The following is a 26,246-nucleotide window of genomic DNA, read 5'->3' as shown; positions in this document are numbered from 1 at the left end:
AGTGGATGTTGGCAATTTGATCTCTGGTTCCTTTGCCTTTTCGAAAACCAGCTTGAACATCTGGAAGTTCACGGTTCACATATTGCTGAAGCCTGGCTTGGAGAATTTTGAGCATGACTTTACTAGCATGGGAGATGAGTGCAACTGTGCGGTAGTTTGAGCATTTTTTGGTATTGCCTTTCTTTGGGATTGGAATGAAAACTAATCTTTTCCAGTGCTGTAGCCTCTGCTGAGTTTTCCAAATTTGCTGGCATATTGAGTGTAGCACTTTCACAGCATCATCTTTCAGGATTTGAAATAGCTCAACTGGAATTCCATCACCTCCACTAGAATCAACCATAGGTATACATATATCCCCTCTTTTTTGAACCTCCTTCCCATCTCCCTCCTCATCCCACCCATCTAGGTTGATACAGAGCCCCTGTTTGAGTTTCCTGAGCCATACAGCAAATTCCTGTTGGCTATCTATTTTACATATGGTAATGTAAGTTTTCATTTTACTCTTTCCATGCATCTCATTCTCTCCTCCCTTCTCCCCATGTCCATAAGTCTGTTCTCTATGTCTGTTTATCCATTGCTGCCCTGTAAATAAATTCTTCAGAACCATTTTGCTAGATTCCATATATGTGCATTAGAATATGATATTTTTCCTTTTCTGATTCACCTCATTCAGTATAATAGGTTCTAGATTCATCTGCCTCATCAGAACTGACTCAAATTCATTCCTTTTTATGGCTGAGTAATATTCCATTGTGTATATGTACCACAACTTCTTTATCCATTCATCCGTTGATGGGCATCTAGGTTGCTTCCATGTTCTAGCTATTGTAAATAGTGCTGCAATGAACAATGGGATACATGTGTATTTTTCAACCCTCGTTTCTTCAGGGTGTATGTGTAGGAGTGGGATTGCTGGGTCATTTGGTGGTTTATTCCTAGTTTTTTTTTTTAAGGAATCTCCATACCGTCTTCCATAGTGGTTGTATCAATTTACATTCCCACCAACAGTGCAAGAGAATTCCCTTTTCTCCACACCCTCTCCAGCATTTATTGTTCGTAGACTTTTTGATGGTGGCCATTTTGACTGGTGTGAGGTGATATCTCATTGTGGTTTTAATTTGCATTTCTCTTCATAATGAGCTATATTGAGCATCGTTTCATGTGTTTGTTAGCTATCTGTATGTCTTCTTTGGAGAAATGTCTATTTAGGTATTTTTCCCACTTTTTGATTGGGTTTTTTGTTTTCCTACTATTGAGTTGTATGAGCTGCTTATATATTTTGGAAATTAATCCTTTGTCAGTTGTTTCATTTGCTATTTCTCCCATTCCGACGGTTGTCTCTTCACCTTGCTTATAGTTTCCTTTGCTGTGCAAAAGCTTTTATGTTTAATCAGGTCCCAATTGTTTACTTTTGTTTTTATATTCCATTTATTTTAAATTGAATTAAAAGTCTTGAATTCCAGAGGAAGCCAAGTGATATAGTTGAGATTAGTTTGTAAGTGGAAACTGTGACTTGCCTCTGGGATGAATGATTTGTACTAGAAGCCTGTTATCACACAAACAGTTATATTGAGGAAGCTTCTTACTGTTACTCTGGAAATAAAAGAAAAGAACTCCTGTATCTTTTGATCTGGAAGCAAACACATTTTAGTAAAGACAAAGTAATACAAAAGAAACCACCACAGAAATGAGTTTTGAAAGGGTATAAATAAAATGGTTAATGAAGGTTTTTTCAAAATAGAAACAAAGCTAAGACTCAAGCAGTTTTAAAAAGATTTCTAGTTTGGAAAAAAATAAAAGCAGTTGCATGTGGAATTTATTTGTAGAATAGAAATACTTCAGAGAGATTTCAATGTCTTAATTATATTGTAAGGATGGGAAAAAAAAAAAAAAAACCCGAAACTGTTTTCTGATCACATGAGAAAATATTGTATTAGAAAAATAATGTATGTAATTTAATCTTCAAATAGCCTCATAAAGTGTCATTCCCATATTTCAATAAGAAAATAGAAATTCTGAAACTTTCACAGTTTAAGTTCCATTTAAGTTCCTCTGACTTTAACATCCGTGTTCTTTCTATGGCATTACAACTACTCTCTGAAGAAAGAGGTGGCTTGAAATGGATGTCATTAATTCCTCTAAAATTATTTATTTGGTTGTTGGTGCTAGTAGGCATACGTACATTGCAATATGTGGGGAAAAAAGTAAGCATGGAGAAATATTTTGTTTGTTAAATCACGAACAAAAGACACACACACACACACAGGGAAGATAAGTTTCCTTCCCCTCAGTCATACAACACTTAGAAAGAAGTTACATTTCATTTATTTATTTATTTAATTTTTTTAATTTAAATTTATTTATTTTAATAATTACTTTACAATATTGTATTGGTTTTGCCATACATCAACATGAATCCACCACGGGTGTACACGTGTTCCCCATCCTGAACCCCCCTCCCAGCTCCCTCCCCATCCCATCCTTCTGGGTCGTCCCAGTGCACCAGCCCCAAGCTTCCTGTATCCTGCATTGAACCTGGACTGGCGATTCGTTTCTTATATGATATTATACATGTTTCAATGCCATTCTCCCAAATCATCCCCCACCCCTCTCCCACAGACTCCAAAAGACTGTTCTATACATCTGTGTCTCTTTTGCTGTCTCACATACAGAGTTATCATTACCATTTTTCTAAATTCCATATATATGCATTAGTATACTGTATTGGTGTTTTTCTTTCTGGCTTACTTCACTCTGTATAATAGGCTCCAGTTTCATCTACCTCATTAGAACTGATTCAAATGTATTCTTTTTAATAGCTGAGTAATAGTCCATTGTGTATATGTACCCCAGCTTTCTTATCTATTCATCTGCTGATGGACATCTAGATTGTTTCCATGTCCTGGCTATTATAAACAGTGCTGCGATGAAAAATACAGAACTAGAGTCTAAATGACTGTATAGAATATACAAGCATACTTTTTGGAAGAACACAGGATACAGCAACAGGTCACATTAACCAAGACTTACAGTCTGTGGGGTTGCAAAGAGTTGGATGACTTAGCAAGTAGAACAACAACGTGGGAATTAGCAAACTTCCTGAGAATGTTGGTATAGTAGCCTTCCAACTCAATTTCCTAGCTTTACATTATGGAGTATTGCTGATACCAATAAATATTTTATGTTTTAATTAGAAATGAAATGATAAGGCTTTCCCTAGCACTTCACCATTTAGGAAGCTCTTTTTAGTAATTCTACAGCTATCTTTTTAATTCTCAGAACAGACTTGGAACCGAGAACTATTATTGTTATCCTTCATAAATGAAGAGACTCAGAAGGTTAAAGGTCTTGTGAAAATAAGGAGTTTATTTCTGCTACTTAGTCAGTAGCATTTCATTACCTTTGAAAATGGATTAAATCAAATGAGTTTTATATTGGCTCTTTTTAATGAAGCTGTCAAATTCCTCAGCATGGCAAAATTAGCCCCAGAAAGTAGTCCTCATAGTTTTACCAGGCTTTAAATTTCTTAAAACATGTAATTTTGAATGTCTTCTTTAGGAATTTATTTCCACCAGAGAATATTCTGTTATAGTTTGATGAAAACACTTATCATCTTAGCTTGGTTTTGTTGTCTAAATTTATGTTTCATTTCCCTAAACCTGCCCTCTTCCCCAAGCTCAGCTCGTTAGCTGTGTTGAATCTAGTTTTTTAAAGCAGATTACATTTTCTAAGTCTGTTCTTACAAATGAAAGTAGTTCAGTGGAAGTCTCTGTACCCCAAATATTAATAGCTTTTTAGTATTCTTTATTCTCTTCTAATTAGTCTGTATCTTTCTGGCTCTAAAGTAGACTAACTTTTTTAATGTCTCATTTTCAATGTACAACAGTCTGTAAATTGCCATTCAGAAAAGGTCAGTAGTTTAGAGCTAATACCATGTAGAAAAATATGATTACAAATACTTGTGTAGATGATTATTACTTTAGGTTCCTTTTCAGTCATTAATGAGAAGAGATTCTCTCTGAGTAATTTTAATTTGGCTTATTTAATCCAAATGTATTTATTTCTGTCCTCAATAAAATCTCATTAAAACATTTTCTCGTGATAGCTTGTAATTATTTTCTTGTTGTTTACTCACTGCTATTTTTACTTTGTGACAATTTAGCTGTATTATTGAGTGTGTAGTAAATATATTTTACATTTTGAAGACTTCTAACTTTATATTTTCACATTCATTACTATATTTTATTATCAAAGACACCTTGTGAGGTAGAGAGGAAACTATTTCCTGCATTTTATAAACAGGTTAATAGTGATATATTACAGGTAACACCTGCAGAAAATGGGAAATAGCTTCTTCTGATTAACCTATAATCATAAATTTTGTTTTATTCTATTTCATGATAATTTGGGATCATAGTGACTATAATTAACTTTAAGATTTGGAAGCTTTTCTTCACCTCTTATTTATTATATATTTCTATACATTAGACAGTTACTAATGTATTAGTCATTAGTTTCTGTCTTGCGAGAGCTAGATATAATTGTTTATTTTTAAGAGCTCTAAGCCCTAGTACTTTGTAAATGCACAGACTCTACAGCTTAATGTTTTCTAGACATTTCCTAGTACAGGCATATGGCCCAGATATTGTTTTAGAATGGTCAAGTATTTTTATATCAATGTTCTGATATGTTTTTGATCGACTCTTAAATAATTCCTTAAAGAGATTTTTGTAGACTTAGTAGGAGAAAATCCCTTTTGTATCTGGCAGGTCTGTCAAGAATTTCTAGTGTAATTAAAGTAGGATTTTCTTCTGGATAAAGTTAATTTAAAAATGTCTATTTCCCAGTGTTTTAAGGAACTGAGAATAAATTTAAACTTATTCCTTCAAAATAGTACTTAACCTTTTCAAATCCAAGATTCTCCAGATATATTTTCTTATCACAATTTATTTTGATATAGAGATTAATTATATTAAAAATGCTGCTCAATTATATTCACATAAATTATAGGTAATTTTGCAATCTATGTTAATCTGTTTTAAATTCAGCAGTATAAAAATTAATAATGGAAATATTAGCTCTGTGGTATTTATATTTTAACCTAATTCTGTCAATGAAGGTAAGATATTAAAACCAAACAAAGTTAGTATCATGGACAGATTAGCAATCATAGATCTCAGTTCATTAAAACATCTTTTGTTGTTTAAAATCTTTCATCCAAAGAAAATCCATAGTTTGCTCCACTGAATATACTCTGCAGATTTGGGAGTATGAGAATAGCCATATATATGTTTTAAATGCCTATACTGTTACCGTTCTTGGTCGGGAAATTAAGTATTTTTATAGTAGTGAAGAAGGGCATGGCAACCCATTCCAGTATTCTTGCCTGGAGAATCCCATGTACAGAGGAGCCTGGCAGGCTACAGTCCATGGGATTGCAGAGTCAGACACAACTGAATCAACTTAGCACCAGCACCATGGTAGTTCACATTTTTATTACACATACTGCTGTTGGTACTGGCAACCAAACTGTACAATTTAGAAGCCTCTATCCTCCTCTTCTCCTCCAGCATCTTTTAAGTTAAGACAATAGATTATTAAGACAAAACAATTATATGATCATCTTTAAAGAGACAGAGATTTATATAGAGTCTGTAGAATCTCATGGTCTCTAGAGGCTTTCATTCAATAGTCAAAATGGACTAATCATGGTGACTTAATTGCCTTATTAGGACGAGAAGTATTTTTTCACTTTCGGAGGCTTTTTTACACAAATGCTATTTTTCTGGAGTCCGTTTAGTGGTAGAAGATTGACCGATTTATTCTTTTTCTTCCTGCTCCTTCTGTTACCATCAGATCCTGACATTGTACTCTGGCAGGCTAGACTGTGTTATTTAGGCATCAGAGCCTGTGGAGATGGTCGGTCTTGACTCTGGGCTGAAAGCCATTATGACCCATTATCCTTTCCTACTTTTTAAGGTTAATACTAATGTATTTTATAGTGGTGAGGAGAACAATGTAAGTGATTAATGAATCACACTCTCTTTGGTACTTAAATTCCACCTTTAGCATGAGTTATATTTTTAAGCAAGTAGATTAACATTTATAGTTCATTAAGGCATTGCTAGATGCAGTTACTTCCGAGGAGTTTACTGTGTATTTATTTCTGTGTGACTAATGAGCAGATGAGTTTTCTTTTTTTTTTTTTACTATTTATTTTCTCTTATACAACTGTTTTATATAAAGACCTTATCTCTGAAAAGCTTTTTTTTTTAATTTTATTTTATTTTTAAACTTTACATAATTGTATTAGTTTTGCCAAATATCAAAATGAATCCGCCACAGGTACTTGAAAAACTTTTAAGCCAGTAACTTATTGCTTTTCGTGGTACTCAAGCCTGGAAAGCTATGCTTTGGTAAGAATGAAAAATTATAAGCATGTACATGTTTTATTATATGATTAATTTTTATTCTGATTAGAATATTAAACTTGGGATACATATCATGACTTATAGATAAAACTGCTGTGTGATCTGAATAACCTACTTTACAACTCCTATTATGAAGTATATAATGCATATTTGGAGAAGATTACCTGGAGAAGGAAACGTCAACCCACTCCACTATTCTTGCCTGGAAAATGGACAGAGAATCCTGGCAGGTTACAGTCCATGGGGTTGCAAGAGTTGGACATGACTTGGCGACTAAAACAACAACAATGATGCATGTTTTATATATGTTCTTCACTCTTGGCAGGGTTGCAATGTGAAGTCATATATGTTGACAATTTAACATTTCCTTTATTTCAAATTAATCCAAGTGTAGTATAACTACTAGTCTCCAAAAAATTGAGATATAAGTTTAAATATATTATCATACATTTTCAGAAGAGACTTTGGAGGTAATTATAGAGGATTTTATGGCTTGTTTCCAGACATGCATTCTACCTCTTTCCATTGTAAACAGCCAAGATAGAGCAAAGGCTGGCAAATTATGCTCTATGTGCAAATATGGCCACTGCCTGATCTTGTTAGGCATGTGCGCTAACAAAGAATATTACATTTTATATTATTAAAAGCAATAAAAAGAAGATCAATATTTTGAAATGTGAAAAGTTTGTGAAATCCAAATTTAGTGTCCATAAAAATGTTTTACTGAAGCACAATTATGGTAATTTGTACATGTTGTTAATGGCAGCCCACTCCAGTACTCTTGCCTGGAAAATCCCATGGACGGAGGAGCCTGGTAGGCTACAGTCCATGGGGTCGCTAAGAGTCGGACACGACTGAGCAGCTTCACTTTCACTTTTCACTTTCATGCATTGGAGAAGGAGATGGCAACCCACTCCACTGTTCTTGCCTGGAGAATCCCAGGGATGGGGGAGCCTCCTGGGCTGCCATCTATGGGGTCGCACAGAGTCGGACATGACTGAAGTGACTTAGCAGCAGCAGCAGCAGTACATGTTGTCTGTGGCTACTTTCATACTATATAAATGGAGTTGAATAGTTGTGACAGAGATTGTATGGCTTGCAAAGGCTAAAATATTATCTGACCCAGTACATAAAAGGTTTGTTTGCCTCTGAATTAGGGAAATGACTCCAGAGTAATGGGAAGTTCTTGATTAGCCTAAAGTAAGTGGGGATCCCATCTTCTTAGTCAGTGATTGGCTCAGCAAATATAGACAGGACTATGTCAGTCGAACTTAGAATTGTCACTAGGAAGAGGGAAAAGGAATTCTCTTTTAAGAGAAAGTCACAAACAAGCAAAGAAACTCTGATGTGAAAGAAGATGTATATTTCTTTGTTGCTGCTGGCAGCCACCTTATGATAATGAGGAAAACAGCCTGAGGTTAAAGCTCACCCCTCCTTACCATGAGGAGGGGGAATCTGATAGAGTCACTGAAAAAATGGAATGAATCCAACTTAACTTTGATTTTTCTGCTATGTGAGCCAATGAAATTTGTTGTTTTAGATAGTTTGATTTGGATTTTCTGTTACTGATAAATCCAACTTTGCCTCTGCTTGATATACTATTATCAAATATAGATAAATGAATTAAAACTATCCAAAAATTTAAACCACAAACCCATAACCTACTTAAAGGAAATTTCAAAGAAAATCTTGTACCTGGAAATTACTGAGGACCTCCATATTCCAGTCATGCCTTATGTCCCGGTAACAGTGCTGGTATGAGATAGCTATTATCTCTGTCTTAGAAATAAGGACACTGCAATTATTCAACATCACGAGGCCACACAGCTAGAACATGAGACAGGACCCAAGTCTGCTTCCCCAGTCATTTGCCTTTCACATGGAAGGAAGACATTGTTTGGAAGGAGGATTCTGCTAGTTTTCAAATCTTCAGTATACTCAACGGGGCAGTGGAAGGCAATTCACTGTAATCTGCTTTATATAAGAAAATCAAACAGTTAATATTTGGTCATAGGAAAGCAGATTAATTACACTGAGGTTTAGTGAGGTGAACTTTGTATTACCAAGAAACCTAAAAATGCCTTTACTCATCTACTTATTTTATAGGCATTTCTGACACGTATGATAAATATCAATCTGCCTAACTATAGCCTTCTGAAAATCTCATCTTTTGTTCTTTATTTTATGGATATAGAATGTTTTTTTCTTAAATATAAACACAGTATCAAGGAAGATTTGAGAGGATTGATTTTATATTCATGTGAAAGAGTTGTTTACTTGACTTCCCAAGTTACTCAGTGGTAAAGAATCCACCTGCCAATCAGGGTTCGATCCCTGGGTCAGGAAGATCCCCTGAGGAGGATTCCAGAATTCTGGAATACTCCAGTATTCCAGTATTCTGGAATTCCAGTATTCCAGAATACTGGAATACTCCAGTATTCTCGCCTGGAAAATCACATGGACAGAGGAGCCTGGCTGCCAACAGTCCATGGGGTTGCAAAGAATCGGACACGACTGAGCACACACACACACAGATAGTTGCCTAAGCCACCTTGCATCAAATTTTTACAGGTGGACTTTTGTTCACTTAAAGAAAAAACACTGAAGTTATTCTCTACTAGAAAAGGAGAGGAAGATCATATTAAAATATAAGTATGAGGCTATTTTCCAATTTTAGACGTACTATTTGTATTTATATCACCCCTACTACTATTCCCTCTCATCAGTGTAAATAAAGTAGACAATAAAGCATTTTGTTCTCAATACAGCTATTCATATTTGAAAAATAAAACTCCATATGATACATGTTTTAAAATGTTTGATTTATAATGAAGAAGTTCCCATGTCTTTCTTGCGTAACACTTCTACAAAGACGAACTTCTGTTTCTAAGATTACCTAGGGTATGCATATTTGGACTCAGTGGTTCACTAATCACTTCACAGGAAAGCTGTGCTTATATCTTCTTTCTGCCTTCACTCTACAGATATGGTCCTTGACCAACAAGTGAGCTCAGGTCAGCTCAATGAGGATGTACGCCACAGGGTCCACGAGGCTCTGATGAAACAGCATCACCACCAGAATCAGAAGAAGCTCACCAATAGGATTCCCATTGTTCGTTCCTTTGCTGATATTGGCAAGAAACAATCAGAACCAAATTCCATGGATAAAAATGGTAAGTATTTCTTTATTGTACTTATTGTTTATTATAGTTATCTGAAATATCAAAGTCCTTTAAAATATATCTTACTTGAAAATGATTTATTGAAATTCAAATTGTAGGGATTTTGACAAAGAATTTAAGTTTCCTGACAGGCTCATGAAAGAATGCAAGGGAAACTTTTTCTAATAGGAGGTTATAGACTCCATTGTAGCAAACACAAACTGTCAGTTGCATCCCAAATAAGATCCTAGTCTTTGTGTCATAGCTTAATGAGCGTCTCATAGCTTAACAGTGCTTTGACTTAATGTCTTTTAGTTAACATGAATAATCATCAACATTTAGTGATAGTGAGAGGAAAATATTGGCTTCATGTTGTTCATGGTCAACGAATCCCTTTTGAGATCACGATTGAAAAGAGCAGCTAGTACCTTACTTGTGTCTCTACATATATTAAGCCTGATTTCTAGTTCATGGGCTCATTGCCTTTTGCAGTACTGTTTCATTAGCGTCCATGGAGGCACCACACTTACCATCTTGGCACACCAACATAGATGATGCCACCCATTGTTTTCTAGTACTCATTCATGACTTACTCCTTAGCAATCATGAAGCCAAAACAATGTTTCTGACTGTTTTATCCTTTCTGTGTATTTTGTTCCCTCCTGGTATCCATTTGACCCTTCATCTTTTACACTAAGGAAGTTGCTTAGAGATCTGTCACTCATCCTTTCCATTGGTCCTGTGAAGGAAAATGAAGTTATCATGCAGATGATATGAGTTTATTATACTTCTGCTAGCTAGAAAAGTTCCCAGTTTTAAAAAATACAAATTAGTGAAAAGTAATTTCAGGTGTTTTACTAGAGAGACTGATTTCCACAAATGGACTGAAGCATGTATATTGGCAGCATAGACTTTATGTAATTTCGCTCCTGTTTTCAAAAGCTTAAAAGATGCCTTAAATACAAATGCATGAAAATGAGGTTTTTCCAGATTCTACTTTATATAGGTACTTTGGTAATTTCCATACTACCAAATCAAATATAGACAGATAGAAGAAATGCTTTAATAAATCAATAAAAATGGTTAGATGTACTATTGTTTCAGAACACAGAACCAGTTCTAAACAGCAAAATAATTTTGGAAATACTAATTTGATTTTTTTAAAGAGCCTTTAATGACTGAATGTAAATCATTGTTATATTGAAAACTCTATGGTTGTACATATATTAAGTTCAATAAAAGTGTTATGAGTGCTTTATAGAATATACAATATTGTATTTATCAATCCCACTGGATATTTTGAGGATTTGTAGCTTGCTTTGAATTACATCATACATTTAAAATATATTCATATTCTAAATCACAATTTGTTTTAAAATACGTTATATTTGAAAATGACAAAATGAAGTTTTTATATTCTGAAACATTATATAGTGCTTTTATTATGCTCACAATACTGGTATTTGCTTGATATTTTTTAAAACAGATTAACAAACAAAAAACAGATTGAGATATTTGCTAATTTTGACTATTGACTTATATCTAGATGATCCTAAAGACCTTATTAAAATAGTATCATGACGTAAATCTCTTTGAATGCAAGCAAATTTTATGAAAGTTAACTTCTGTTTTTATTTCATTACCTTTACTGGAAATCAGACAATAAAATATATGTCTGTAAGAATACTATGTGTTTATTCAAAGATGTAAGGACCTTGTGAGCTAGCCATAATTTGTATCTCAGATTTTCACTGGGGATAACATTTACTATAAAATGATTTTATTACATTATACTTTTGGAGGGAAAGGGCACTGAATTCACTGGATGAATTATTTATTGTAATATCATATAGACCTAGACACATTATTTGTTACAGCTTTAAACCTTCATTAAACATAAGAAGAGGTGATAGAATTATAGCTTTAAATAAAAATCCACATAAAGATACAAAGTTTTTCTGAGAGCGTGCTTTTTGTCTTATTGAGGCAATTGCTTAGTTTTTCTCAAAACTAGAATATGAATAGTTCTGAAGTGGTTCTGTCACCATCTGTATAATCAGTCTTTATCTGAACACATAAGATCTTTTTGAGGCATATATTAGGGTAATAAAAACTTGGAAACATTTCTAATAAAATGCATACACCCAATTAAGTATCATCATAAAGTACACTGTCAGAAGTGGTTTTCTAAGCCTAGGCTTATAACACCTCCCTGTGACTCTGTTTTGCCTCCTCACACACTTTGCATAATTATGTGTGTTAAGAATTCTGAAAATGTGAATAGACATCACCAATTTAGAAATAAATCTCCTATCCAGAAGTGAAAGAGGGTGAAAAGTGAAAGCGAAAAAGAGGGTGAAAGACCTTTATTACTAAGGTTCTCAATCTACTTATGGACTCTAAAAGCTGGTTCACTCTAAATAAATACTCACTATAAATATAGATTTGACGTTCTGCTTCAAGATATGTAATAGAAATTACATTTGTTTCTGCAGTATACTACAGAGAAATACAAAAGGGTTTCAATACATCCAAAATGGTAAAGATAATATTCTCATTATTTAAAAAAATCTCTTCACTATTTTATGCAAAAGAGACTTTTGAAAATTAAAACTATAGGAATTAAATAGAGTGAGGATTTCCTAGAAACTAGAAAACAGCAAACGTTTTCCTTGCCAAGTAGAGGGATGGAAACAAGCCCCCTCTTGTTTAAAGTATTATATAATATATAAAACATTATATAATATAATACCTTTATAGAAGTGAAACAACTGATACTCCCTCAGCAACAAACTGATACTTGTATAGGGAACTCTATAAAAGAGTCATATCGAATAAAGTTTCTGCTTCCTTGGTTGACCTGTTCCTTGAACATGCTACCTTGGTAGTAGTCCCAAGGGTTAAACGTTTAGACATTTTCAACCTGAAGATCAAGTGGGATTCTTCCCCAAGTTGTGATTAGACTTACAAGGTAGTGATTTTGTTGCTCTTCTCCCCATCTGCTGTATTTTGTTCATACCTTTTTAAGTAACTTGTGATCATGTATCAATCTTATCTCCAAGTATGCTAGCTTAACTTCTTTGTATAATTTTTTTCTTGGTGTACTGCACATTCTCTTAAGGGCTAAGACACAGGATGTTATGGATTCACCATGCATTTTTAATGCCACCATGCTGTGTTTAACTTTCACTTTTCATTAAGCATCAAAACTGTGAGAATTAAATGTCTGATTCTGATGTTTCAATAAAAAGTGACAGTTCTATCTGGCAAAACAACAGCAAAAAGATAATAGAAAGCTCATATCTTCTTTAACATTGGAACTCAAAAGAATACTGTGGAAAGTACTCAAATATATAAAGATATTTGAATAATTTCTTGAAACTGGAAGGACTTTCCAAAATAAAACAAAGGCTTTTGTATTTAATGATTTAGAAAGCAAGATATATCAGTATTTGTAGTAATCATTTAGATCATACATTCAATTGTATTTTTGAGACTCTGGATTACAAATCTATTCTAAAATATTATTACCCTTGTGGTAACCTTTACATAAAAAAAATAACTTAGACTTAGTTTCCTTAGGTGTAGGGTGTCTTCATCCCACTGTTTCCTTTACTAATAATTCTCTTATTCCTTTTCCTTCACTTATCTTTTCTCTCTCCTGTTCTGAACACTTTCCAGTTGTACCTTTTATTTAGGATCTTAAAAGGAATTGCAGAGCAGAAGGTCTCTGACTTACTTTCAAAACTGTAGGTTTCTGGAGAACATTTAGATTTGGAAGGATCAAATGACTTGACTCTTTAGGCCGGCACAGATTTCAGCCCTTAAAGTGATGTACACGTCTGTATTGTGAATGATTTTTTTTTATGGCTTTAAAAATCAGTATTATGGCTTTATAATTGCATCTTTTACAAATGCTGTACTTTTTCCAGATATATAATGTTTTATGTGTTTACATATTTATGTGCTTTCTTATTTTTAAAATACCGTTACCTCATAAGAGATATCAAGAGTTTAAAAAGTATCCGTTTATAATGTTTTAACCTTGATGGAAAAAAAAAGCTAGAATAATAATTCTTAGAATTACTTGAGAGAAAACATTTAAAAACTCATGTAGATGATACAATCAAACATTATATAGTAAAAGTATTTTCCAATACTTTTCTCAAAAAAAAAAAAAACAAGATGACGTTGACATAACTCGTTTGGTCTGTTGAGAAACTATACTGTTGCTACTTAGTTTTGGAAACTCAAAAGTAGGTCTTAACAGCAAAAATATTTCTAGGATGATGTGTTTAAATTTATTTCTTATGTTACATAATTATTTTCAGACATACTAATTTTTCTCCAAGTTTAATTATGTGCATATTTTCATGTTTTTGAAGTATAGCTCACTTAATCAACATTTTCTAAATATTTAAGCCTTTCTTTCTTCATGTTTTCTATTCCCATGGATAAATGTATTGTTACACATGTATGTAACTTTGTCATTCATTTTTATATTTCTTTATTTTGCTCTGTCTTGTGTCTGTCTCTAACAGGCTCATCTCATCTCTGTACCTCCCTCATCTCCTACCCTTTGGGTACTCTAAATGCGTTGAAGGTTTCTGAGGTAGTGTAAACCAGCTTGGTCTATAGGTTAACAGTATTGTACCTCCATGTCTTCATCCCAGTTTCCTTCTATTACATGTGATTTTCAGTGGATTAAGCAATAGAAAATACTGGTTTACTTCAGTGATATATTTTTCTCCTACTGATTTGAATTTGGCCAAATAGAGATTTAAAGGCTGCTGTTTTATATACATAATTTATTTAAAGAGGAAGAAAACTATAAGTAAGGAATTAAATGAATTAATGTAATTTTAATCATCTTTTTGAGAACTTTTTTGTGGTTGTGTTTCAGTATTGAGAGGCTTTAATGATATTGACACTACTTAAAGTGAAAAAAAAAAAAAAAACAACTAATTCTTTTGAGATAATCTCATGTTCCTCCCCCACAACTTTATGGTGAGGGAAATGATTCTGCTAGTCTCACAACAGACTTGGTGAAAAATTTTTGTGTAACAAGCAGAGCTTCTATTTTCTAGTTAGAGGTTGCTCGAATTGCTCTCAGTTTCCTCCTGTGCTTGCCCATACCTATTTTATGATTTGCCTTGAAAAAGTACATGGCATATAATAACTTTTTATTTAACTTATATATGATCCCTACATGGAGGTCCAGAGGAAAAAAATGAATTCATGACACAAAGGAAAATCAATTCAAGCAGTTGTTGATATGAATACTATGTAATATATACTTTGATATAGATGTATAACAAATACTGGAATTTTGGATTTAAGATGGTGAATTCTTTGAATTTGAAAGGTTGGAAAAATAAAAGTACTGGTTTCTTAAGTGTTTACATTTAAATAATCATGAATGGTAGCCATTCCCTTCTCCAAGGGATCTTTCTGACCTAGGAATTGAACCCAGGCCTCCTGCATGGCAGGCACATTATTTACCATCTGAGTCACCAGGGAAACCCAATCATGAACAGGTCTCAGTTAATTTTTAGCTAATTCATCAGTTTTTGAATAATTTACCCTAGATATAATAAAGTTTTAAGTTAATAAATGTCTTTTTTTGGATAATCATCTTAATCTCTAAATGTTATTTAGATATTATAATAACAAATTGATTAAATATTGCAATGACATTTACTTATAGAATATATTAAAATGGACAGTGATCAATGGTTGAAGTGAAGGTAATATAAAGAAACAGGCAAAAACATGTATGTTCAAAAACACTGTGGCATATTGATTGGAAAAATTATAATAAAAATAGCATTCATAGAACTTCTACATGTGTATGGGAGAAGGAAATGGCAACCCACTGCTGTATTCTTGCCTGGAGAATCCTGTGGACAGGGGAGCCTAGTGGGCTGCTGTCCATAGGGTCGCACAGAGTCAGACACGACTGAAGCAACTTAGCATGCATGCATGCATTGGAGAAGGAGATGGCAACCCACTCCAGTGTTCTTGCCTGGAGAATCCCAGGGACAGGGTAGCCTGGTGGGCTGCTGTCTATGGGGTCGCACAGAGTCGGCCATGACTAAAGTGTTAGCAGCAGCAGCAGCAGCAGCAGCAGCTACATGTGTATGTGAATGCTAAATCCTAACTCTATACTCTTTCATCCTGGAGTGGGGAAAATCCTAGCAAGTTCTTTGTTATCCTTTTAGGAAACATATTCACTTCTGGCTGAGTATAAAATCCTGTACCTGAAAATTGTATTCTGTGAACTAGTATTGCTTTAGATATGAATGAGAAAAAAAGGGAGGCTCTTTCAAAACCTAAATTTACTGATTCTTCTTATGTAATAATATTTGAGTTAATGAGAGTCATTTTGAAATCTAAGCCATCACCTTCTTCTGAAAGGCAGTGATAACTGGAATAAACTAAAGAAATCAGTGTTTAGACAGAACAAGATAGTTGATAACAGAATTATAAAACTGATTTAATTTATGAAATTTTCAGTAGTTAAATAGACTGTAGTTCATGTGCACATTTTAGACAGGTGGTAGGTAGATAGAACAAATAAAATTTTAAGCTTTATTTAAAGGCTTCAATTTTTTCAAAATAACCTAAACCAAACCTCGTGTTTAATTTTTCAATAATGATATTATACCTGTGCATTTTTCTGTATCCTGTCACTTTCAGATACTGCCTTAAAGTATATACATTTAATATGTGTTGTTTCATTTTAACAAATTAACATACACACTAGAAATAAGAGTTGGAGTACTTTTTAAACTTTGATGAGATTAAATGTGTTTACTAGTATTTGCTAATAGTTAACTATTATCACTGACATATGAGTGATATCAAACTTTTGGGTTGTATTCATATGTCACAAACTTACAGTTTTTATACTTTTTGTCCCCTGCATTGGCATATGCATTCTATGCACATACTTAGAATCCGGAGCTAGGAGGAAAATTATCATCATCTAATATGTCTCCTGCTAGTTAAATACTCTCCACTGGTTATTATCCACGTCACTAAAACAGTTATAGAAAACATTTTTCAAATCCCTTCCTGATGGTCAACCTTATGAGGTATATTTCATAAAATTTTTAAAATAAGAATAACAGTAAATCTCAAAATATATTAATGTTTATAAGATGAAATACAAGTGCCAGTTTTAAAACATATCTCATGAGTTGAAGGCAATTTATGAAATAGTCTGCTTTTGGAGTATATATGTGAAAACATAGGCTGTGCAATTTCTTCAAATTTTAAGTTGCAGCATATTTTCTATCCCATGAAATCTCTTTAAAGTTGATGATTTTTTATTAAGTTGACTATTTTTGTGTCTGCTCATTGAGTAAAATAATTGTTCTTCCATGTGGTTTTCTATCACATGAAATAAATTATTAAAAGAAAGCAGATATATGTTTATTTAATTTATCCATGCCTTGAATTTCACCATTCAGCTTTATGGAACATTCAGTAAATTTAGGTTTAAATATATCTAATGTTCTAACTCATATGGAGAAATGATGTGAAACTGGTGATTGAAGACATCTGTTAGTAGCACAAATGCATTATGTAAAAGGTTTTTTTTTAAGTATAGTTATTATTTTGAGAATGATAAATGAAATGTCTGCTAATGAACAGTTCACAGCCATAGCTGCACACTGCAGTTAGAAATGGGAGAATGAAAATAACTGCTGAAGCTTAAGTCTGTCACCTCTCTAAAATATAATTTTTGGAACTTGCTGTAATCAGAATTGGTATACATGATTTAAGGTGAATTTTCTCTTAAAATCATTTAAAAAAATCTTCATCAAATATGTTACTTTACTTTGTTTAATGAAAGCAGTGAAATATTTAAACTTTAGAAGAATCTTAAGGCCATTACTCTCTGGCAAGATAATAATTTTAAACCATAAAAATTATACCTATTAAAAAATGACCCCTGCCTGAAAGGCTTAATGTTCAAAAAGCAAAATGATAGTAATATTTGAAAGTAAATTATTAGTGTTTTACATCACACTTGGTAATTTCTAGCTATCAATGGATAAGTGGATTTCAAGAGAGAATTTAAAGAAGTAGTATGTGTATGCACACTAGCAGTTTAGAGAACTTCAGTTACGTACAGACTGCAGTGATTATAGAGATGAGTCTAAAAGTAAACTTTGAATAAAGTTGGGATTTAGGGAGGTAGAGAGAAGAGTTAGGCAGAAAAATGAGAATATTACCATCTAAGACAGTGGGGAATAAGAGCAGTATTTTGGAGTAACTGAGTAATGGTCATAAAATATGATCAAGGCTTCAAAGCTGGATTGTCATTACTCATATCACAGTAAAAATAACAAGTGAGGATAGCAATAGGTTAGGGAAAAGAGAGATACATGTGAGATTAAGCAAACATTTATTTTTATAGCTTAATTGCTAAATATGAACAGATTTCAGATAATGTGACTGAAAAGAATACTTCATATTTAGTGAATAATGAAATGTAATTACCCTTCATTAACCATTGTGACGTTCTTAGCTGTACTGTCCACTTAACTAATATCAAATCTTTCTTTTAATGGGAAAAAGACTACAAAATAATTAAGTTGCTAGTTAGTATTAATGGAAAACAAATACAATTCAAATTTATTGATCTTTTGCAGACTAATATCAATATATTTACACAGTTGAATAGTGAGAAGCATAATATATATACAGTATTTGTAATATATAGGTGAAGGTATTTCTAACTGAATCTCTCATACAGAAATTTCCAAAAGCTGTTGTCAAAGAACTTTTTCTCTTTGGTTTGTTTTTCAGATGCAGTAGAAAACTGTGAATACACCATGTACTTTTCAGTTAAATATTTGCTCTTTAAAAAAATTATCTATAAAATTCTTCAGTCTGAGTTTAGATCATAAGAGATGTACATATATCATTAGTTTTGGATGAAATTTAAAAATCACTGATGTTTCAAGACTGTAATTAGATTAAAATCATTTTTGTAGTTGTTCTTTCTTCTTAGAGAGTAACTGTTTAGTTTTAATCTGAGAATGAATTTTCATCTCCTTGACTGAATTCTCCCATTTCTATCTGTAACTGATAAATAAGAATATTTGTATTTCTTGATATCTATTTATATTGATCCTTCATGCTTACCTCATAAGTTCATTAAAAAAACCTATGTTAGTTTAATTCATATTGCATGCAGTATGTCTAGAATTATGTAAGTAATTGTTTGTATTTTGTAATAACAATCTCTTTAGCAGGCCAGGTTGTTTCTCCTCAGTCTGCACCAGCCTGTGTTGAAAATAAAAATGATGTGAGCAGGGAAAACAGCACAGTTGATTTCAGCAAGGTAAGGTTTTCTCCCTCTAATTTAAGTAGTCTGTTAAGTTGTTACTAGATATTACCAACCATTTTAAGAGGTGTTGACACAATTTTTTGCATGCATATATGTTTTGTTTCTTAGCCAAAGCTTGATATTGTTATAATGTTAGCATTTAAGTTCATGTGTAATGTTTTGCCTATTCGTAAAATCAAATGTGTAGATTTTACACATAGTCTTCAGGTTTCAGCCACTTGGTATGATGCATCTCTTCCAGTAAAAAGGATAACTGAACTTCACAGGGAATTTAACAGATGTTTACTGTTTAAAACTTTCACTGGTTTCATTTTTCAAAATTGTTTCCCCCTCTATTTGTGGAAAAGTAAATCGTATAACTTAAAGCTTCATTGTTGTAATTAAGAGAAAGGCATTAGTGTTAAAAAACACTAGAACATAATAAGACTGACAGAATTTTGAATAAAAACAGAATAAAGACTGACTCTCTTGAGGGATCCATCTAATTGGAGACAATTCAAATGAAAAATCATTGATTTGAATGTGTTCTGTGAAAATAATGTGACTTTGCTTAGCAAATTCCTGATGTCCTATATGTGCTATTGTAGGCTGTGGCAAACTAAACAATCATGAAAGAATTTTAATATTGACCAGAAATAAAGGGAGTCAACAGTTTTCTTTATTGAAGTGGCTGAAACAGCGGTACCTCAGAGTAATTTTTTTTTCCCCCATAAAGCCCTTAGCACTGGCAATGGTTCTAACAGTGGGAGGAGATGGGAATGGGAGGCAGTGTAGAGGAGGTTGCCTGCATCAAGCTTCTGAAAAGAGTAATAGCGACCAGCCCCTTGTTGCTGTTTCAGAACCCCTCTGCCAAGGCCCCAATTGTCTGGATCTAGTCACGTGCATGCTCTCCCTCTGGTGCCTGGCGGAGTCCCTGTGGGAGGATGGTGTACCAGCTTAAGTCTGTTACTTATGCGTGCAGGGGCTGGGAGGCCAACAAAAGGGGCATACTAGCCCATGTGGGATGAAACAAAGACATGAGAAAGGACCTCCACACCAGCAAGACAGAGAGGTGAGGGCATCCTTGGGCTCTGTTTCGAGAGTGGCGCGAAGCTCATCTCACTGTATGGAGGCGTGTGACTCAATATTAAGCCAGTTCAAGTGCATTCCATTTCTGCTCCAAAAAATATCTTTTTAAAGCATTACATCTTCATTCGTCTGCAAGTTGGAATAAAATTGTTGAAAATTGTCATACATTTAATTTCTTGATGTTCTTCATTTGAAATATCTTAAAAGCAATGACATAAAAAGTTGCTTACTTATTTGTGTAAGCATTAACAGTATAACAAGGGCACAGTGAACATTCTCAAAAACAGTGATAATAAATCACATCTTTTCAAATAAATTACCTTTTACCTTTTCTTAAGGGATATAACCCACTGACACTGAATTTTATATCTCTATATCATTTTGCTTTTAGTTGTCTGACCTATTTTTGCAGCCTTCAAAAATGCTTCAACACATTTGAAAGAAAATGAATATAGCCAATGGGAGACAGTAGTCTTATCTTCAGGGTCCCTAGAACAATTTGAACTATAAAAGAGTGAAAAATAGATTTTCTTTTCTTTAATCCTTTATTACGTTTCAGATCACTGGACCACTCCAGTTTTTAATGGGAAAGTTACATTTCTAGAGCTCTCTCTGCAGTGCCAACCATCTGTATTTCTTGGTGTCTTGCCCATAGCATGGCACATTGAAAAGAACATGTTTTTTGAGAACAAGTGTGGGATCTTAACTCTACAATTTACAAGCTACCTGATATTGGAGAAGTTCTCTGAACTTCACCTTTGTCACTTGTAAAATAAGAATAATACCTATTTATAATTTTTTGTGAATATTAAATGAGAAAATAGAGAGAGCCTGTCAGAGTGCTGGGTTTATAGTGTTCCTGTTGTTGACTCGCTGAGTACTGTCTAACTCTTTGTGACCCCCATGGACTGTAGCCCACCAGGCTCCTCTGTCCTCTACTATCTCCTGGAGTTTGCTCAGATTCATGTCGATTGAGTCAGTGATACTATCTAACCGTCTAATTCTCTGCCGTGCCTTTGGGTGTTCAATAAAATGTGGCTACTACTATTATTGCTGTATTGTTGTTGATATTAGTGGAAACAGTAGTGCCAAAAGTAAACACTAGAGCAAAATTTAATGTGATTTGGTCTCTACTAGATCTTTAGTGTCTTGAACAGTGTCTTGGATGTATGTGAACAATGAATCCTGTGAGGTTCAAGGCAATTTGAACAGACCTTCGACTCTGGATTTTTTTTTTTTTCCAGCAAAGTAATACTTCTTACCTTATATTGTGGAAGGGTAGAGAAGTAGGATTTGGAAATAACAAAAGTGGTACATCATTATGGAAAGAGACTTTAGTGCCAGATTTTGCAAGTATATGAGTTAAGGATTTTTAACCTAGGTATTTCAGATTGGTAGTAAATTTATCAAAGTGAATCAGTTAGTTTACATATTACCTTAAGTGTTTTAAGTTTAATATGTAGATTCCAAACCCTGGTAGAATTTTGAAATATGAAGGTGAAAAAAAGTCTTTTTTCATTTCATGTTACTTGATCCTATGTTCTATCTACATTCAAACCATGTATCTTTTAACCCTTCCAGTGGTTAGGCCCATCAAACTTACTCATTTAGGAGTGTTTTTAAATATAATCTGAATTGTCAGTTTCATTTTTTTTTATTTCTATAATGCTTTTAAAAAGCAGATATGTTGTGTTTTTAAACTGACATAGAGACTATTTTATTATTTGACTATATATATGACTATTTTATTATTTCCCACATGTTGTTGCTCAGTTGTGTCTGACTCTTTTCAACTTCATGGACTGCAGCACAACAAGCTTCCCTGTCCATCACCAGCTCCCAAATCTTGTTCAAACTCATGTCCATTGAGTTGGTGATGCCATCCTACCATCTCATCCTCTATCATCCCTTTCTCCTCCTGCCTTTAGTCTTTCCCAGCCTCAGGGTCTTTTCCAAGGAGTCAGCTCTTTGCATCAGGTGGCCAAAGTATTGGAGCTTCAAGTTCAGCATCAGTCCTTCCAATGAATATTCAGGACTGATTTCCTTTAGGATGGACTGGTTGGATCTCCTTGCTGTCCAAGGGACTCTCAAGAGCCTTCTCCAACACCACAGTTCAAAAGCATCAATTCTTTGGTGCTCAGCTTTCCTTATGGTCCAACTCTCACATCCACACATGACCACTGGAAAAACCATAGCTCTGACTAGATGGACCTTTGTTGGCAAAGTAATGTCTCTGCTTTTTAATATGCTGTCTAGGTTGGTCATAGCTTTTCTTCCAAGGAACAAGCATCTTTTAATTTCATGGCTGCAGTCACCATATGCAGTGATTTTGGAGCCCCTAAAAATAGTCTCTCACTGTTTCCATTGTTTCCCCACCTATTTGCCATGAAGGGCATGATCTTAATTTTCTGAATGTTGAGTTTTAAGCCAACTTTTTCACTCTCCTCTTTCACTTTCATCAAGAGGCTCTTTAGTTCTTCACTTTCTGCCATAAGGGTGTTTTCATCTGCGTATCTGAGGTTTTTGATATTTCTCCTGCAATCTTGATTTCAGCTTATGCTTCATCCAGCCTGGCATTTCACATGATATACTCTGCATATAAGTTAAATAAGCAGGGTGACAATATACAACCTTGACATGCTCCTTGTCCTATTTGGAACCAGTCTGTTGTTCCATGTCCAGTTCTAACTGTTGCTTCTTGACCTGCATACAGATTTCTCGGGAAGCAGGTAAGGTATTCTGGTTTTCCCATCTCTTAAAGAATTATCCACAGTTTGCTGTGACCCACACAGTCAAAGGCTTTGGCATAGTCAGTAAAGCAGAAGTAGAGGTTTTTCTCGCACTCTCTTGCTTTTTTGATGATCCAACAGATGTTGGCAATTTGACCTCTGGTTCCTCTGCCTTTTCTGAAACCAGCTTGAACATATAGAAGTTCACAGTTCATGTACTGTTGAAGCCTGGCTTGGAGAATTTCAAGCATTACTTTGCTAGCGTGTGAGATGAATGCAATTGTGTGGCAGTTTGAACATTCTTTAGCATTGCCTTTCTTTGGGATTAGAATGAAAACTGACCTTTTCCAGTCCTGTGACCACTGCTGAGTTTTCCAAGTTTGCTGGCATATTGAGTGCAGCACTTTCATAGCATCATCTTTTAGGATTTGAAATAGCTCAACTGGAATTCCATCACCTCCACTAGCTTTGTTTATAGTGATACTTCCTAAGGCCCACTTGACTTCTCATTCCAGGATATCTGGCTCAAGGGGAGTGATCACATCATTGTGGTTATCTGGGTCATGAAGATCTTTTTTATATAGTTCTTCTGTATATTCTTGCCACCTCTTCTTAATATCTTATGCTTCTGTTAGGTCCATACCATTTCTGTCCTTTATTGAACCCATCTTCGCATGAAATGTTCCCTTGGTATCTCTAATTTTCTTTAAGAGATCTCCAGTCTTTCCCATTCTATTGTTTTCCTCTATTTCTTTACATTGATCACTGAGGAAGGCTTTCTTATCTCTCCTTGTTATTCTTTGGAACTCTGCATTCAAATGGGTACATCTTTCCTTTTCTCCTTTGCCTTCTCTTCTCTTCCTTTCTCAGCTATTTCTAAGGCCTCCTCAGACAAGCATTTTGCCTTTTTGCATTTCTTTTTCTTGGGGATCGCCTTGATCACTACCTCCTGTACAATGTCATGAGCCTCTGTCCCTAGTTCTTCAGGCACTGTTGTCTATCAGATATAATTCTTTGAATGTATTTGTCACTTCCACTGTGTAATCATAAAGGATTTGATTTAGGTCATCCCTGAATGGTCTAGTGGTTTTCCCTGCTTTCTTCAGTTTAAATCTGAATTTGTTAATAAGGAGTTCATGATCTGACTGTGGCTCATATCAAATGTTGATGGCTTCTTTTAATTTCAAGTGACTTAAAGGAACTGCCGCATTATTTTCTATGTAGAAGGAACTCCCTTCATCATCAGTCTTTAAAGTATGAAATATATTGCATTATAAAATCCTAGAATTCTAGGAAACCTTAAAAATCTCATTGAGAAGGGAAGAAAACTGAATCCCAGATTAAGAGAGCTACTAGAGATCACTCGCTGGTTAGTGTTACAAGACCATGTCTCCCCAGGGAATTTCTATTCATTTTCCTGTACATTCTACAATGGGCTTGAGACTTAAAACTTTCTCCCTAAAGACTCATGTGTATTTCCTTCACATCTTAGTGTGTAGCTTGTCCAGACATTTATGGTTCCACCATTATCTTTGGTCTAACCTTGTTCCCCAGTGATATAACTGTTTCTCATTCACAACTTAAGTGTCAAATAACCAGAATAAAGCATATTTCCCTTCCTAGTGTAAAGGTCTGGAGACCCCAGATGCATGAGTATAAGTCCAGATCCATGAGTATATAGCTTGGTTTCTTCAAGATTCTCTTCAGAGGACTAGAAAATTCCAGGATTTCTTTATTCCATATTTGAGTCCACTTGAGGACTGTCTTAGGAATGTAGGTCAACCTAACTCCTCAGAGCTATTTTTGATATTTGTAGTTTTATAAAAAGTTAAACTGTGGTCCTTAAATGTGACCTTTTGTTGTATTAAAAGTTAGATTGCCAAATAAGGTTCTTTATGAATTGTATGTTAAGATAAATATAAAAATATAGGGCTATCCCAGGAATAATATATAATTGTATAATATAATAAAATAAGTAGATAATATATATCTATTACCCCCAAATATATGACTAGTCCAAGAATAATAAGTACTGTAATTTAGAGTGGGCTTCCCTAATAGGTCAGTTGGTAAAGAATCTGCCTGCAATGCAGGAGATCCCAGTTTGATTCCAAAGTTGGGAAGACTCTCTGGAGAAGGAATAGGCTACCCACTCCAGTATTCTTGGGCTACCCTTGTGGCTGGCTGGTAAAGAATCTGCCTCCAATGCACAAGACCTGGGTTTGATCCCTGGGTTGGGAAGATCTCCTGGGGAAAGGAAAGGCTACCCACTCCAGTATTCTGGCCTGGAGAATAGTATTATACTATATATATATTAGTATTTAGTATAGTATTATACTATATATAGCATAGAGTATTACAATAATAATGGGTCTTTTGATATATGTTATTTAACTATAATTTGTTACATTTTAAATCAGAATAAATTTCCTAATCCTGAAATTAAATTCTAAATATTTTAGTGGATTTTCTAAGTAACGGGTATCAATCAGTGATATATCAAGTATTATATAATGCAAAAACAAAATTTAAGGACCATGTATTTTCTTCTATAAAACTAAGCTACTTTAGCATACTAGGTTGGAGAAGGCAATGGCACCCCACTCCAGTACTCTTGCCTGGAAAATCCCATGGACGGAGGAGCCTGGTGGGCTGCAGTCCATGGGGTCAGTAAGAGTAGGGCACGACTGAGCGACTTCACTTTCACTTTTCACTTTCATGCATTGGAGAAGGAAATGGCAACCCACTCCAGTATTCTTGCCTGGAGAATCCCAGGGACGGGGGAGCCTGGTGGGCTGCCGTCTATGGGGTCGCACAGAGTCGGACACAACTGAAGCAACTTAGCAGCAACAGCAGCAGCAGCAGCATACTAGGTGGGCTTCCCAGGTGGCGCTAGTGGTAAAGAACCCACCTGTAATACAGGAGACACAAGAGATGCATGTTGGATCCCTGGGTTAAGAAGATCCCCTGGAAAAGGGCGTGTCAACCCACTCCAGTATTCTTGTCTGGAGAATCCCATGGGCAGGGGCGCCTGGCGGGCTACAGTCCATAGGGTCACACAGAGTCGGACATGACTGAAGCAGCTTAGCACACATGCACACAGCGTACTAGGTACTCCTTGATTTAATTAAAGTAAATCTTAAAGCAGTCATGTGTGTAGTTGCCCCATGCCTGAGGCACAGACATCAGTAGTTAAGGTTATGGCATATGTCAGGAAATATTGAATAAAGGAATTTACATAGTCTTCCAGGTTGAACTCAAACTTCTCATCAGAGTTGTGACAGATATTACCAATATGACTCATATTGCTTACCAGTTGTAGATTTTCTTAAAAAGCCATTTTCTCTTTGTTCCAGTGTATTAATATCATATTTCTATTGGGGAAAAAACTTAATAGTTTATTTTAGTTTTTTAGGCTCTGAAAGACTTGTGGAGATTTAATATGTTTTTCTCACAGAGCTAATACTGTATAGGTATTACAAGTTTACAAATT

At 34.5% G+C, this 26,246-nt stretch overlaps 1 protein-coding gene across 8 annotated transcripts in view; it reads left to right on the top strand.

Moving 5' to 3' along the window:
- The window catches only part of SLC4A10 (solute carrier family 4 member 10), a 343,442-nt gene that overhangs the window by 195,315 nt on the left and 121,881 nt on the right, over positions 1-26,246 (top strand). For 5 of the 8 annotated variants that reach the window (XM_070804212.1, XM_070804218.1, XM_070804249.1 and 2 more), the window contains 3 exons: positions 9,416-9,604; positions 18,859-18,950; positions 19,918-20,007. In XM_070804212.1, coding sequence (XP_070660313.1) covers positions 9,416-9,604; positions 18,859-18,950; positions 19,918-20,007 — 371 coding nt within the window. The remainder of the gene's footprint in view (positions 1-9,415; positions 9,605-18,858; positions 18,951-19,917; positions 20,008-26,246) is intronic. The other 3 variants (XM_070804214.1, XM_070804242.1, XM_070804237.1) reach the window with 3 other exon arrangements.

This window comes from Bos indicus, chromosome 2, assembly GCF_029378745.1.
Source record: "Bos indicus isolate NIAB-ARS_2022 breed Sahiwal x Tharparkar chromosome 2, NIAB-ARS_B.indTharparkar_mat_pri_1.0, whole genome shotgun sequence".
Lineage (NCBI taxonomy): Eukaryota > Metazoa > Chordata > Mammalia > Artiodactyla > Bovidae > Bos > Bos indicus.
This window is presented reverse-complemented; position numbering and strand designations above follow the sequence as displayed.